At 39.2% G+C, this 15,587-nt stretch overlaps 1 protein-coding gene across 1 annotated transcript in view; it reads left to right on the top strand.

The window, feature by feature from the left end:
* LOC148363704 (receptor-type tyrosine-protein phosphatase gamma-like) overlaps window positions 1-15,587 on the top strand; it is a 146,330-nt gene that overhangs the window by 115,207 nt on the left and 15,536 nt on the right. Inside the window, exons 14-21 of the mRNA XM_088337706.1 lie at window positions 2,901-2,992; window positions 3,337-3,428; window positions 6,463-6,559; window positions 7,593-7,675; window positions 10,050-10,184; window positions 11,023-11,154; window positions 11,228-11,397; window positions 14,780-14,915. Coding sequence (XP_088193832.1) covers window positions 2,901-2,992; window positions 3,337-3,428; window positions 6,463-6,559; window positions 7,593-7,675; window positions 10,050-10,184; window positions 11,023-11,154; window positions 11,228-11,397; window positions 14,780-14,915 — 937 coding nt within the window. The remainder of the gene's footprint in view (window positions 1-2,900; window positions 2,993-3,336; window positions 3,429-6,462; window positions 6,560-7,592; window positions 7,676-10,049; window positions 10,185-11,022; window positions 11,155-11,227; window positions 11,398-14,779; window positions 14,916-15,587) is intronic.

A 15,587-nucleotide genomic window follows, 5' to 3' on the forward strand; every position in this document is an offset into this window, starting at 1 on the left:
TCAAAGAAATATTACAACAGAGAAACTACAAAAACACAACAGTAATATTAAAAACATCAAAGAAATACTACGATACTATTATTGAAATACTTCAAAATACTTTTACAGAAATACTACAAAACTACCACCACAGTAACTTTATAATACAAAAAAAACCCTAAAAAAATAAAACTAAGCTAATACTACAATATACAGATATACCACAATAATTGTACTATGGAAATACTACACAAATGTTACTGTACAAATACTACAAAATCATTCAAAATAAAAGTACAGTAATACTATAAAAATACTACAGAAATACTACAAAAATCTGACTGAAGAAATACTACAAAATTATGACTACAAAAATACAAGTAATACTGAAGATATATTGGAAAAAAATAGTGCAAAATTACTATCAAAGAAATATTACAACAGAGAAACTACAAAAACACAACGGTAATATTAAAAACACCAAAGAAATACTACAACGATATTGTTATGGAAATACTTAAATACTTTTACAGAAATACTACAAAACTACAACCACAGTTACTTTATAATACAAAAATACTGCTATAGAAATATTACAACAGATATACTCAAAAAATAAAACTAAGATAATTCTACAGATATACCACAATCATTGTACCATGGAAATACTACACAAATGTTACTGTACAAATACTACAAAATCTTTCAAAATAAAAGTACAGTAATAGTATAAAATACTAAGGAAATACTACAAAATTATGACTACGAAAATACTACAACTATAGTAATACAGATATATTCGAAAAAGTACTGCAAGAGTAATACAGTGGTAGGAATCAAAAGGAATCAAAAGGACTGAACCATTTTAAGGCAGCGGGCCATTTCTGACGTTGTGTTGTTGACATTTTCTCACATTTTCATGGTGATGACGTCATAGCCTCTAAACCGGAAGTGGGTCACCGGCGCTGACATCTGCCCTGCGCGTCTCCCTCTTCTCTCATTGTTTTTTATATTTTACAGTATTATTATTACTACATTTTTTTTTTTACGTTTTTAAGTCGTCAAGATCTTTCTAGTGTTTTCACTATGGACGATCTTTTTTATTTTGTTTTATTTCTTTAAAATCTTTGTTTTCTTTGCAAGCGTCGTGTTTTATTTTGTCCTGGTGATTACGTCATAGCCTTACAGTATCATTATTATCATTATTACATTTTTTAAACGTTTTTTTTTAAGTCTTCGAAATCTTTCCAGTGTTGTCACTATAATTGATCGTTTTTATTTTGTTTTTATTTTCAGAAATTCTTCTCTTTCTTTACAAACGTCATCTTCTTAAAGCCGGAAGCGGCTTCCTGGCGCTGCCACCTGCCCTTCGCGCCCCCTCCCCTCGCATTGTTTTTAGATTTCACATTATCATTATTATTGTTATTATTATTTCACTGCAGTTGATATTTTTTTTTTCATAAAAATCTTCGCTTTCTTTAAAAAGATCGTGTTTTATTTGCCCTGGGGATGAGGTCATCTTCTCAAAGCCGGAAGCGGCTTCCCGTCGCTGCCACCTGCCCGTCGCACTCCTCTCCTCTCAATACTTCTTTTTTTATAATTTTTTTAATTTATTTTTTTAAGTCGTCGATCCTTCCAGTATTTTCACTGTAGGTAATTTATTCTATTTTGTTTTGATGTTTACGCTTCATAAATTCAAACGTGTCAATTGTTTTGATTACGTCATGGCCTCCATGCCGGAAGCGGCTTTCACGGCGCCGCCACCTGCTCTCCTTAACCAGCCCCCTCCGCCCCCCTCACACCCCCCGCTGTCCACGCGCTTCCCTCCAGCATGAACACATTTTGCTCTCTTCTCTGCGTCAAATCCAAGTAAGCGTGGTTTGGGTGAGATATACACGCGCACGACACATGCACGTGCTTTGTGTTTCTACCGAAGCCGGTTCGGAATCGGGTCCACTTTTGCGGTTCCGGTGAATCCCGTTCAATGCTATTTAAATTGACCTGTTGCGTCGCCTGGTGTGCGCATGCGCAGGAGAGTGGATATTTCTCGTATTTATTCTTAATTGTTTTCATTTTTCTTGGCATCAAAGTTAGACACAGGATTTAATTACTAAGCGGTATTTATGCACATTATATTTATTTTTCACGATATTCATTTCAAGTTGTTTTAAGTGGGGTGAAATTTGCCACAGAAGAAGAGGTAAAAAAAAAAGTAGATTTACATGTCAAGTCAAGTCTGCTTTTTTGTAAAGCCCTTAATCACAAGGTGTCTCAAAGGGCTGCAGGATGGAAGTAAGTAACTGAAAAAGAGCAAGAGAGAACTAAAGAAAGACAGGACTGGTGAAAAAGAGAAAAAGGAAACAATAAAAGGAAGAAAAATGAAGGAAAGGACAAAAGAAAGAGATAAATAAAGAAGGAAAGTAGTGAGAAAGATCAAAGGAGAAAGAAATACAGAAAGAAAAAGAAATAAGGACGGAATGAGGAGGAAAAAAAGACAATAAGAGCAAGAGAGAAAAAAAGAAACAAAGGAAGAGAGGAAAGAAGGAAGAAACAAAACAAGGATGAAGGAAGAGAGTAAAGAGAGCAAGAAAGAAAAAAAGAGCAGGAGGAAAAGAACAAGAGCAAGAAAAAAAGAAAAAATAAATAAATGAAATATTTTCTCATTATAGAAGCAGAAAAAAAAATTTCAATAGACGTTCCCAAAAAATGTCAGAAGTTCTTTTTTTTTTCAAAAACATAAAAAAAACCTTGAAATATGTTTTTTTAATATAACAAAAGAACAAATATAATTTAAAAATGTTCAAATAGTTTCCCAAAATATTTAAAATTCCTGAAAAAATTCCCAGAAAATGGGAGAAAAAACATTCAGAAAAAGGCTCCAAGACCGATAATAATGAAAAAAAATGGCATCTGTTTCCCAGGCGCCGTTTGCAGACGACGCGTCACAATAAAAAAGATGCTGATTGGCCCGTGAGGGTGGACACGCCAACTGCTTTCCCCGCCTCTGTCCCTGGTAAGCATCGATTCTATTGACGAGTTCCCTTAAAGGGACAGTGTGTGATATTTAGTGCCTCCTAGTGGTACAAAAAACTCATTCAGTAAAAAAACATATTGATTCGAATACTAGGCCAAAATACATGATGTATCACACCAATGTTCATTTTTATAAATATTCATAGGTGGAAAAATGTGTGTTTCTTTTACATAGCAGAATCCCTACCCAGTAGTCGCCGCCATGTCTGTCTGGGATCTTGCTGCTATGCTATGCTCATTTTGCTCATTTTGACAATACAGTGCTATCTAGCGGTCGAATATAACACAATGTACATTTAAACGCTGATGTGTTTTACACTCGAGATGACGTCGAAGCAGTCGGAGTCGAGCGCTTTGCGGAGCACGTGGCGACACTGGCTGCCAGCAACCTACAGGGATACTCGCAGGAATTTGCCGTAAGTGAATGCTTGGACTATTTCTAACAGGCAAAGCACTCCAGTGCCTCACGCACATTACCAAGAGGTATAGAGGAAACACAACCACAACACGACTGCTTCTATCGAAAAACGTATTCTAACGAAGAGCATAAACGCTTAAAGTTCTTCTAACAAGTCATGAGTCCCCAGTACCCAAGCACATTACAGAGAGGTCGAGAGAAGACACGACCAAATTGTGCTAGTAGTTGGAAAAGTAGATAGATAGATAGGTATTCTAATGAAGAACATAAATGCTTTGAATCTTTCTCACAAACCACACTCTCCAGAACCTTGTGCACATTACAGAGAGGAGACACGACCAAATTGTGCTACTAGTTGGAGAAAAAGAAAGAAAATTAGAATATTTACTAATGAGGAACATAAATGCTTTGAATCTTTCTCACAAACCAAAAACACATCGAAGATCAAAATATTTTCGAATGAATAACATAAATGCTTTGAGTGTTCTAACAAACCACGCTCTCCAGTGCCTCGTGCACATTACCAAGAGGTTTAGAGGAAACACAACCACGACACGACTACTTCTATAGAAAAACGTATTCTAATGAAGAGCATAAATGCTTACAAGTCATGAGTCCCCGGCGTCTAAGCACATTACAGAGAGGTCGAGAGAAGACACGATCAAATTTTGCTAAAAGTTAGAAAAATAGATAGAAAATTAAAAGATATTTAAATAAGGAACATAAATGCTTTGAATCTTTCTCACAAACCATGCTCTCCATAACCTTGTGAACATTACAGAGAGGGTATTCGACCAAATTGTGCTACGAGTTGGAGAAATAGAATAATTTTGAATATTTTCTAAGGAGGAACGTGGAGGCTTTGAATCTTCCTCACAAACCACACTCTCCAGTGCCTCGTGCACATTAGAAAGGAGAAACGACCAAATTATTTTACTAGTTCATAAAACACATCGAAGATCAAAATATTTTCGAATGAATAACATAAATGCTTTGAGTGTTCTAACAAACCACGCTCTCCAGTGCCTCACAAACACCATGAAGAGGTAGAGAGTGGACACGACCAAGATGTGCTACAACTTCTATCTATTGTAAAAAAAAAAATTAATACGGAACATAAAAGCTGTGAATCTTTCTATTAAATAGTAGCATGGAGTGAGTAATTGTCATGTGTCTCGCCCGTGCCTCGTTCACGGTATGGAGAGGTAGAAGAGAGACACCACCAAGTTGTGTTATTTGAAATACTAAATAAAGAAAATGAAAATAGGTTGGATTGGGAAACAGATGCTTCAAAGTCATCACGTCTGGTAGAATTCTATAGCGTGGTTTTTTTTCTAATTTATTTTCATTTTCAGGTTTTTTTTTCAGTCTGATAACTAACATCATATTTGTCCATTATTCATCTAATAAATATCGTCTTGATATTACGTTTGCGTCCCATCAATAAATTGAGCACAGTGGTACCTCTACTTAACTCAACTGAATTAGTCCTGGGAGTAGCTTTGTACCTAAAGTAGAGACACCTTTTGAATCTAAATGGGTTAATCTGTTCCAAGCCCCGCAAATGTACTACTGTATATGTCAAGAACCAGAACAGGATCAGGACCCAATCGCGTGACGTTCTCACACAAGCCTTTATTTTACGGAAAATGGTGGTCGTGCACGTTAGGCAGCAGTCTGGCGTGGAAAGACAGGAAGCCAGAGACCAACGAGACTGATTCCAATTGCCCGAGTTGATACTTGACAGGAAGGGACAGACAAGATGGAGAACGAATCAGGATATCGAAAATAAACAGGAGAAACTAGACGGGAATAAAAACTGTAAGAAACAACAAACATGACAAAAACAAACGGAAACAAAACTGGAACTTGAAATTAAACAGGACAACAATAAATGGGAACAATACCGGACTGGAAATGCCAACAGGAAAACAGGACTGCGTCAGAACCCTATGTCTTGCGGGGCAGAGGTTCGTTTGACAGGCTGACACAGGAAGCAAGAGAGCGCTGAGCTTAATATAGACAGAAAGCCAATCTGTCAACGAGCCGCAGCTGGCGCCACACGGGCGTGGCCAATTGGGCGCCATTGCAACCGTGACACACACGGGCGAGGCCAATTGGGCGCCATGGCAACCATGACACTATAGATGTAAATCGAAAAGGAGCATCAGAACATTAAAAAAATACATATTAAAATGAGACGACCACACAATAAACATGAAACGAGAGGCACATCATGTCAAAAAAACAAAAATTAAAGAAAATAATCCAAATATCCATATACCTTTTAACTGGCCTTTTTGTTTACTGGTCCTCAGCAGTGATTTTTTTGCCTGGCGTTTCTCGAAAAACTGATCCATTGACATCTGCTTTTGAAAACTGATCCAACGATGTCTGCTTCTGCCGGCTTTCAAGGATCGGTCGCAGATGTAGCGATAGCCTGACTTGTCAACATTTTTCCTGGACGATTCTTTTCCACAAATTCTGAGACTTCATAGGAATTTTGCCAAAATGTCATTCATTTGGGCTGATGGAAAGATGCCTGCGTCCTCCTACTTGTTGTCTCTGAACTCCTCTTGCACGGCCACGTGTGATTTCATACCTTTTCATCATTTTTTTCCTAGTTTGGATGGCCAGAAATATTCTCTTCTTCTTTTCTCCTTGTCCATTTTTCTACATGTCTTTCGTGGGGTCTATTGTGACAGATAGCTCTTCATAGCGCTACCATATAGAGCGGGAAGGGGAGACGAAGAGCATGCTGGGATTCAAGCATAGGCCTTGAGTTGCCGGGTAGAACTTTGGTAGCGTGTACTGGATTTTTGACTTAGTATCCTGAAAGGCCTTTGTAACGAGAGGCCATATTTTCTCCGTCAGGTTCTTTTTCACCTGGAACTTTGATATGTAGAGACATTCCTAAGTAGAGGGACCAATGTAGTGAAAAAATCCAAAAAGGCAGACATAATTCATGATTTGATATTGAGGTTAATTGTGCACAGAATTCAAATTGTTGTATATTTGTGTGTCTTTCTTAGGAAATCCAGCGCTGTGCCTCCGAAACGCAGCACAAGTCTGAAAACTCCGAACGGCCCGAAAACAAGCACAAGAATCGCTACATCAATATTTTGGCTTGTGGGTAACAGTAAAGAACAAGAAAGGTGGAATACAGTAGCGTCCCGGGATACGGCCACCCCGCCTTACACCGTATTTTAGGCCTCTTTACATAATGTTCCCACTATACACCATCAACAACAAAAGACTTGCAGTGATGCCAAAGGGAGAAGCAATTATAAGATAACTCTGGAAACAAAGCTTGCGATGAGCAAGAAATAAGAAGGCAAACACACATCGCTGAGGCTGTGACCCGGGGATGTCAAACTCATTTTGGCTCAGGGGCCACAGGGTAGAAAAAGCCGGAATGGTAATTTAAAAAAGAGAAAAAAAGAAAGAGGGAGAGAGAATGAGAAATGAAAGTAGGGAGAATGAAATAGAAAGGGAGAGAAGGAGAAAAAGACAAAAATGGAGGGGAAAGAGAGCGACAGGGAAAACGAGAGGGAGAAACAAAGAAAGAGAAAAAGAAGGAAGAAATAGAAAGGAAAGAAGATCGCAGTAATAGGAGAGAGAATGAAATGGGGAGGAAAAGAGAGCCAGCTAAAAAGAGAGAGAAAGTAAGAGGTAAGGAAAGAAAGGATTGAAGAGAGACAATGAAAGAGAGAAAAAATAGACACAGGAAAAAAGAGAAGAAAGCATGAAAGATCGAAAGAATACAGCTACATCTGGTTTGTGAGTGGGGGCTATCTTTGCTGACATCTAGCGGTCACATTTAAAACCCAACTACAATCGGGACAATTATTAAAATAAGAAGGTTATTCAAGCAGGGAAATATTCTAAGGGCAGGACTATCCTCACAAGTTCCATCTGTAATTCGCTGTAGACATCTCCTCCCCCTCCTGCATCCTCCCGATACCCCGCCGTACCAGCTCTAGTCACGGCACAGTAAATCAAATGTCATTTTTCCTATACATGTATATTTATTTTTAATGATTATTAATTTTATATTACACACGAGTAGTACTTTTTATATACTATTTCTCAATTCGGAAAAGGAGAAAATACGACCATCCGAACAGAAGCGACCAAAAATCCTTTTCCAATGTGTACACAGACGACCACAGCAGAGTCAAGTTGAGAACTTCGGCGGGTAAAGATTCCAAGCTCGCCGACTACATCAATGCCAACTACGTGGACGTGAGTTTGTTTGTTTTTTAACATACCCTCCGATAACGTTGATTTTCGTGTTTTGGTCCATTTCTGTCCAAGAGCAATTTTAAATTCGCTCGTCTGAAGTCAAGTCAAGACCCGTTTATTTGTTTGGCCCTTAATCACAAAGAGTCTCAAAGAGCTGCACAGACCACAGATTATTGTCAACCACAGGCTATTATGACACCATCCCCTGATCTAAACCCTACATGAGGGCAAGGACAAACTCTAAAACCTCAAGTCAAGTTATGTTTATTTGTTTGGCCCTTAATCACAAGGAGACTCAAAGGGCTGCACAGACCACAGATTATTGCAATCCCCAGACTATTATCGCACCAACCCCTCATCTAAAAAAACTCAGAAACTGGGTCCAAGTTCAGTCCACATTGGGACTGAAAATAATGGATGGCTCCAATTTGACACTGGAAAAAAAAGTTCAGAACATGGCCGTAAAGTAAATATGTAATTTGGTTTGTATAGAATCAAAATGCCAAATACAATTATTACAACAATAATAATTTTGTAATGTAAAGTTTATACTCAAGTAAAAAATAGAAGTTAGCTAGCTAAGGGAGACAGACCAAAACTAAATGGCTAGCTATAAAGGATAGATAGATCCTTTATTCATCCCCATAGGGAAATTCACAATTCCAGCAGTATCCTTGTGTTGAAAAATAAAATAATAAAATAAAGAAATGGAGTACAAAAATACCAAATATAACGTGTTGATATAGAATATTTCAATACTGCTACAGAAAATACAAACTGTAATAAAAATAGGGTCATATGCAATTGAGGGTTTGGGGTTTTAATGTGGGCCTTTACTCCCCCGGGTGGAGTTAAAGATCCTCATGGCATGAGGAAGAAATGATCTTGTCGTGTTTCTGAATTTGAACTTTTGTTCTTGACACACAAAAGGACAACGTTGACACCCCCTGCTTCAGAATATCATGTAATGCTTTGCACAGTAAGTCTGTTGGACTCCAAATTCTGGTCTGGTGTATTTTAGACCTGTTTTAGCCCAAAAATAGACGTCAAAAATTGGGCCTTGTTCAACCCATCTAAAATTGGACCAAATCAAGTCCATATGTAACAGGACCCAGATGGATGGTCTAGCTCTAGCTCCAGCGGGTGTTACACATTTGTTTTATATATTTTAGTTTATTTGGTTGTTGTTTTACCTCATCTGCAAAATAGATGATAAATGTCAGTCTCACACCACAACATTTAATTTTTGACAATAAGAATCATTCATTGAGCAAGTCTCATCAAATCACGTGAGGTCCTGTGAGACTTTGCCATCTAGTAGTGATATACTGGCACTTCACTTACTCTTCCTGCTATACAAAACTCAATACTGTACCCTGAAAAATAATAAACTTCAAACTTCAAATACGGATTACACAATATAAATCCCCAAATATAACATTTTAACTTGTCAGCAACCCTTGTTGCGCCACACATAAACTGTGATGTTTTGGATATTTTGTTGGAAGTGGGTCCAATTTTGCCCACGAAAGACGTTTCTTCAACATCTTTAAACACAACCACTTCATAATGAAGTCAAACCGTCTTTTCACTGATTTTTTTAAGTAATTTTTTTTTTCATTGAGCTTAGCTTTATAGTGTTTATAAACAATTGAAGTAGGAAAAAACACTTATCATACAACTTCTCTTAAATCTTCTAATAGTTTTTACACAATCTTTGGTTGGTTCGCACGTCAAACTAATGACTAGGAACCGAAAACAGGAAGTGACTATTTGGCAAGTCACGTACCAAACTATTAATCATTTTAATATATCACGATACAATTAAGTACAAACACCTTGGGTCAAAAAATGTATCGTAAATAAATATTGATGTCGCTATGTAAAATGTTCTTCGATGATTCAAAGAACAAGAGCGCCACCTGCTGGACAAAGTCTAAAACTTACAGATGGGTTTATCTCTTAAACTTGGTTTAAAAATGTATACAATTTAAGTTAAAATAAAACCACAGGAAACAACAAACTCATCGACTTCTGTTTCAACTCCTTTATGACATTTTAGCACATTTGTTTGACACTGGTCTTCTGACTGCTAACCATAAACAGAAAGTAACCCAAATTTAACTATTAATCGTCTTTAAACCTATCATTATTATCATTATTAATCTCGACCTATTTATTATAAACATATGAAAGGAAACTTAATGCAATGAATTATCGTCCAAAGCAAACGTTATTCAGCCATTTAAAGGCTAAGAGCTCTTCCTACTGGACATTCAAGAAACTACAGTTGGACTAACAGTACTTTTTGTGTTTTTGTACATGTGCAAATAGCAAAACGAAAGTAAATTGAAAAAAAAATGTTTTTTTTAAGGGTTACGACGGGCCCAGGTCGTACATCGCAACTCAGGGGCCCCTCAAATCCACTTTTGAGGACTTTTGGAGGATGGTGTGGGAGCAAGACACGGGCGTTATCGTCATGATCACCAACTTGATGGAAAAAGGACGAGTGAGTCGCACAAACCTGGGACCAAAAGTGTTTCTTTTCTTCTAAGGTCTTTCCTGCTGTTTCATGATTTACCGCACGGGAGCAGCAAAAAGTCGTTTTTGAAAAATCAATACAAAACACAAATGACACGACAAAGTACAACTTTTTTTTAAAACGTGCAAATATTCTTAAACAAAGACAGACAGACGGAGTGAGAGAGAGTGTAGGAGAGACAGACAGAGTGAGGGAGAGAGTTTCAGAGCGAGAGAGAGACGGAGTGAGAGAGTGTATGACAGAGAGAGTGAGAGAAAGGGAGAAAGACAGTGGAACAAAGTGAGAGAGAGGGGGAATAGGAAAGAGAGATGGCGGGTAGGGGAGGGAGATGGAATAGAGAAGAGAGACGGAATAGGGAAGAGAGAGAGACGGAATAGGGAAGAGAGAGAGGGAATAGAGGGAGAGAGAGTAGAGAGGGGGAGAGAGAGATAATAGGGGATAGAGAGGGGGAGAGAATAGGGAATAGAGAGATGGAGAATAGGAAATGGAGAGAGAGAAAAGGGAATAGAGGGAGAGAGGATACAGAGGGATAACAGAGAGAATAAAAATTAAGCAGGAGAGAAAGAGAAACGGAGCTGAGGAGAGAGAAATAGAGAAAGAAATAAGAGAGAAAAATGGTAAGCAAAAGACAGAAAAAGGAAGAGTGAGAGGCAGACGTAGAAAGGCAGAGTAAGAAAAGAAAGGAAGAGAGAAATAAAGAAAGACATAGAGAGAGGCTATTCAAGTGTTCTTCAGGGGTTACCTGTGACTCCTGAGCACCCCTTTGGGGACCCCGAACTCAACATGTGTGTTTTTCCTTATTCAGAGGAAATGCGAGCAATACTGGCCCGGTCCGGAGGGCAGCCGACAATACGGCCTCCTGCTGGTCACCCTGAAGAGCTGCACCGTCCGAGCCTGCTATACAAAAAGACGTTTTACGCTCCGTTACGCCGAGACGGTACACTTCCCTTCATTCATCAATCGTATTTCTGAACCCATCTTGACCCTGACTTGGTTTTGGGGCGGTGTAGGACCCCAACGCCGAGACCCGAACCCAAATGGAGCGCGAGGTGCTGCAATTCCACTACACGGAGTGGCCGGACATGGGCGTCCCTGCCTACGCGCTGCCCGTCCTCACCTTCGTTCGACGCTCCTCGGCTGCGCAGACCGACCAAATGGGACCCCTCGTCGTACACTGCAGGTTGGGAAGCTTTCTTAAAAATTAGGGCTGCAACAACGAATCGATACAGGATCGCTTATTTAAAGCTTTGGCAACTCATGACCTCATCCATTCCTCGTGTTGAGCGTTTTATGAGCCACTGAGGACGTGAAATCAATGCTAATAAGTGCATTGGATGTCAGCGTGAAGTTGCAGGGTTGTAGTACCATTTATGGCCAACAGAGGGCGTTTTGTGACCATATTTAGGCCCTTTTTTATTGAATGTTGCATAATCACGAACCAAATCAGCATGAAACAGTTAAACAAGTATCAAGGGAACAGAAACTGCTGCAGAAATACAGAGCAAATCACATGACAACAAATGAATAAATGATATAGAGTAAAAATAAAAATAACAATGAGGACATTTTCACCTCAACACAAGGGGCATGTTGATCATATTCAAAGATTTAACCCCAAAAACCTAACTTGAAGACAACATTATCTGAAGTGAGTCGACATTTTAGAAATAATTTTCTATATTTAAAATGAAATGTATTGCTCTTTCTTTTTTGTTTTGTATGGTAAGTCCAAATATAATATGATCTTTGGATGAGGCGGTAGGGAAAGAGTATTTTCTACAGGGAGTGCAGAATTATTAGGCAAGTTGTATTTTTGAGGATTAATTTTATTATTGAACAACAACCATGTTCTTAATGAACCCAAAAGTCTCATTAATATCAAAGCTGAATATTTTGGAAGTTGGAGTGGGGCTTTTTTAGTTTTAGCTATTTTAGGAGGATATCTTTGTGTGCAGGTGACTATTACTGTGCATAATTATTAGGCAACTTAACAAAAAACAAATGTATACCCATTTCAATTATTTATTTTCATCAGGGAAACTAATATAACAGCTCAACATTCACAAATATACATTTCTGAGATTCAAAAACAAAACAAAAACAAATCAGTGACCAATATAGCCACCTTTCTTTGCAAGGACACTCAAAAGCCTGCCATCCATGGATTCTGTCAGTGCTTTGATCTGTTCACGATCAACATTGCGTGCAGCAGCAACCACAGCCTCCCAGACACTGTTCAGAGAGGTGTACTGTTTTCCCTCCTTGTAAATCTCACATTTGATGAGGGACCACAGGTTCTCTATGGGGTTCAGATCAGGTGAACAAGGAGGCCATGTCATTAGTTTTTCTTCTTTTAGACCCTTTCTTGCCAGCCACGCTGTGGAGTACTTGGATGCGTGTGATGGAGCGTTGTCCTGCATGAAAATCATGTTTTTCTTGAAGGATGCGGACTTCTTCCTGTACCACTGCTTGAAGAAGGTGTCTTCCAGAAACTGGCAGTAGGACTGGGAGTTGAGCTTGAGTCCATCCTCAACCCGAAAAGGCCCCACAAGCTCATCTTTGATGATACCAGCCCATACCAGTACCCCACCTCCACCTTGCTGGCGTCTGAGGCGGACTGGAGCTCTCTGCCCTTTACCGATCCAGCCACGGGCCCATCCATCTGGCCCATCAAGACTCACTCTCATTTCATCAGTCCATAAAACCTTAGAAAAATCCGTCTTGAGATTTTTCTTGGCCCAGTCTTGACGTTTCAGCTTGTGTGTCTTGTTCAGTGGTGGTCGTTTTTCAGCCTTTCTTACCTTGGCCATGTCTCTGAGTATTGCACACCTTGTGCTTTTGGGCACTCCAGTGATGTTGCAGCTCTGAAATATGGCAAAACTGGTGGCAAGTGGCATCTTGGCAGCTGTACGCTTGACTTTTCTCAGTTCACGGGCAGTTATTTTGCGCCTTGGTTTTTCTACACGCTTCTTGCGACCCTGTTGACTATTTTGAATGTAACGCTTGATTGTTCGATGATCACGCTTCAGAAGCTTGGCAATTTTAAGGGTGCTGCATCCCTCTGCAAGATATCTCACTATTTTTGACTTTTCAGAGCCTGTCAAGTCCCTCTTCTGACCCATTTTGCCAAAGGAAAGGAAGTTGCCTAATAATTATGCACACCTGATATAGGGTGTTGATGTCATTAGACCACACCCCTTCCCATTACAGAGATGCACATCACCTGATATGCTTAATTGCTAGTAGGCTTTCGAGCCTATACAGCTTGGAGTAAGACAACATGCATAAAGAGGATGATGTGGTCAAAATACTCATTTGCCTAATAATTCTGCACTCCCTGTATATTTGCAGGTGAAAAGCATATATTTGTATGTATTTTTGCAGTGTCTGAAACTCATGAGAAAAAGTTGGCGGCGACCAGGGAAGAGAACTCTGAAAAGTTGCCGGCCGAGCCACAAAGTTGCCTGCCCCATTTTTCACAACTTGAAACACAATAAGACGACTCATGGCAAAAAAATAAACATTTTTGCAATGTATTAAGGATTGATAATTCAGAATATATAACAGAACAAGACTTTAAAATGAAGTTTATTATGAATCTACTTATAACATTCATTGCATGTATATGACATGGCTGTTTTCCATCTGCCTTCAGTATGTACCTGTATTGACTCATCTTTATTCATGCAATGTTTGCGTTGCCTCGTCTGCTACAAGCCACGTGAACTCCTCTTTCCACCATGCTTTTAATGTATGTTTACGTTTTGGAGCGTCATCCATTTCTTGAGCTTCTTTTGAATCTTTCTTCTGGGGCTGAGATTTTCGCTTGATTCCTAACCACTTCTCAATTTTTCTTGTGTTCTCTGTGCTTCTACTTTGGGAAATGATATGTAAATGCACGACCTTATAACGCTCGAGTTATAAGTTATACGATGCAGGCTTTTGATTGGCTGCTGAGTATGCAAATTGCCTAACGAACTGAAATTTCTAAACCAAACGAGGATTTCTAAATCGTTAGCAAATGTTTGGGAAAAAAAAGGAAGAAAGAAAAAAACAAAGGATATTTTTGGGTTTTTTTGAAAAGTTGTCGGCCACCCCAGCGGAGACATTTTGTAAGTTGTGCGCCCGGCGTAAAAGACGCCCTGGGCATCCGGGCAGACATTATTTCAGACACTGATTATTGTTTGTTGTTCTTATTCGACACACCTGGATTTATAATGTTTAATATTACAGAATATTTAGAATATTTCTCTATCTGTTCAAAACTGAAATATTTAAATATCGGATTTAGAAAAAAAAATCTGATTCATGGTAAGAATAATCGACCGATTCATCGATTATTACAATATTGGTTGGTTCTAACCCTCTTGAAAATAAAGAAATAGTGTACATCTTGTCACAGCCATGACTACAGTATTTATTATTTATTTACTCGTTGACCAAAAACCCATTTGTTGATCTTCTTTCCTGTGATGGAAAAGGCATAAGGAAATATTTTTAAAGATAAGAAAGGACAAACGCTCGCTGCTTTTAAAAAGTTCTTCCCGGTTGTGTATCTTTAGCGCCGGCGTGGGGCGAACCGGGACCTTCATGGTGATGGACAGCATGCTGAAGAGGATCCGGGACCAAGGCCTGGTCAACGTCTTCGGCTTCCTCAAGCACATCCGCTCTCAGAGAAACTACTTGGTCCAGACCGAGGTTCCGCATTTGCTCTCCGCTTGTTTACATTCTGAATCTGGTGTGCAACCCTGTCCCCATTTGGACTTAACCCCTTCATGTTTACTGTTGAGAAGTGTAAGGTTTTAACATTTATTAGCCTGAAATCTGACTCCGAAGACACTTCACGTGTCTTGTCTAAACCCTTACAGTTGGAGCATGTCCATAAGCCGTAGAAGTTATTGAGCCTAATGTATTACACTAATTTATTTAGCCGAATCAAAGAATAGAACAAATCGGGTCTTTCTGCCGTGCGTGTGTAGAAGACGAGGGGGTTCCAAAGTTTTCCCATGTTATAACACATGCGGATGAAATGTTCACGCCCCATGACCAAGCCGCTACCGATTGGTCCGCACTGTCGATTGGTCCGCGCTGTCGCCGATGCAAATTTCCCAATCCTATTCTTGAAGAATGGGAGGAGAGGTGATAGGTCATCGCCCTCCAGACAGAATAGTGCCAGACACACACTCCAACCCCCAGGCGAGGTGATAAGTCATCGTTATCTGCACAGAATGGAAGAAAAGGCACATTCTATTGCAAAGCGCGGTTTACGACACCCTCCTTTCAGAGTTCACACTCCAACACTGAAGTCAGATTTAGGACAAGTATATTTGGCTTATTTAAGAAAAAACAGTGGATAGAATAGTATATAAC

The sequence above is a fragment of the Urocampus carinirostris genome, chromosome 6 (genome assembly GCF_059441175.1).
Source record: "Urocampus carinirostris isolate Australia breed hairy pipefish chromosome 6, RoL_Ucar_1.0, whole genome shotgun sequence".
NCBI classification, from domain to species: Eukaryota; Metazoa; Chordata; class Actinopteri; order Syngnathiformes; family Syngnathidae; genus Urocampus; species Urocampus carinirostris.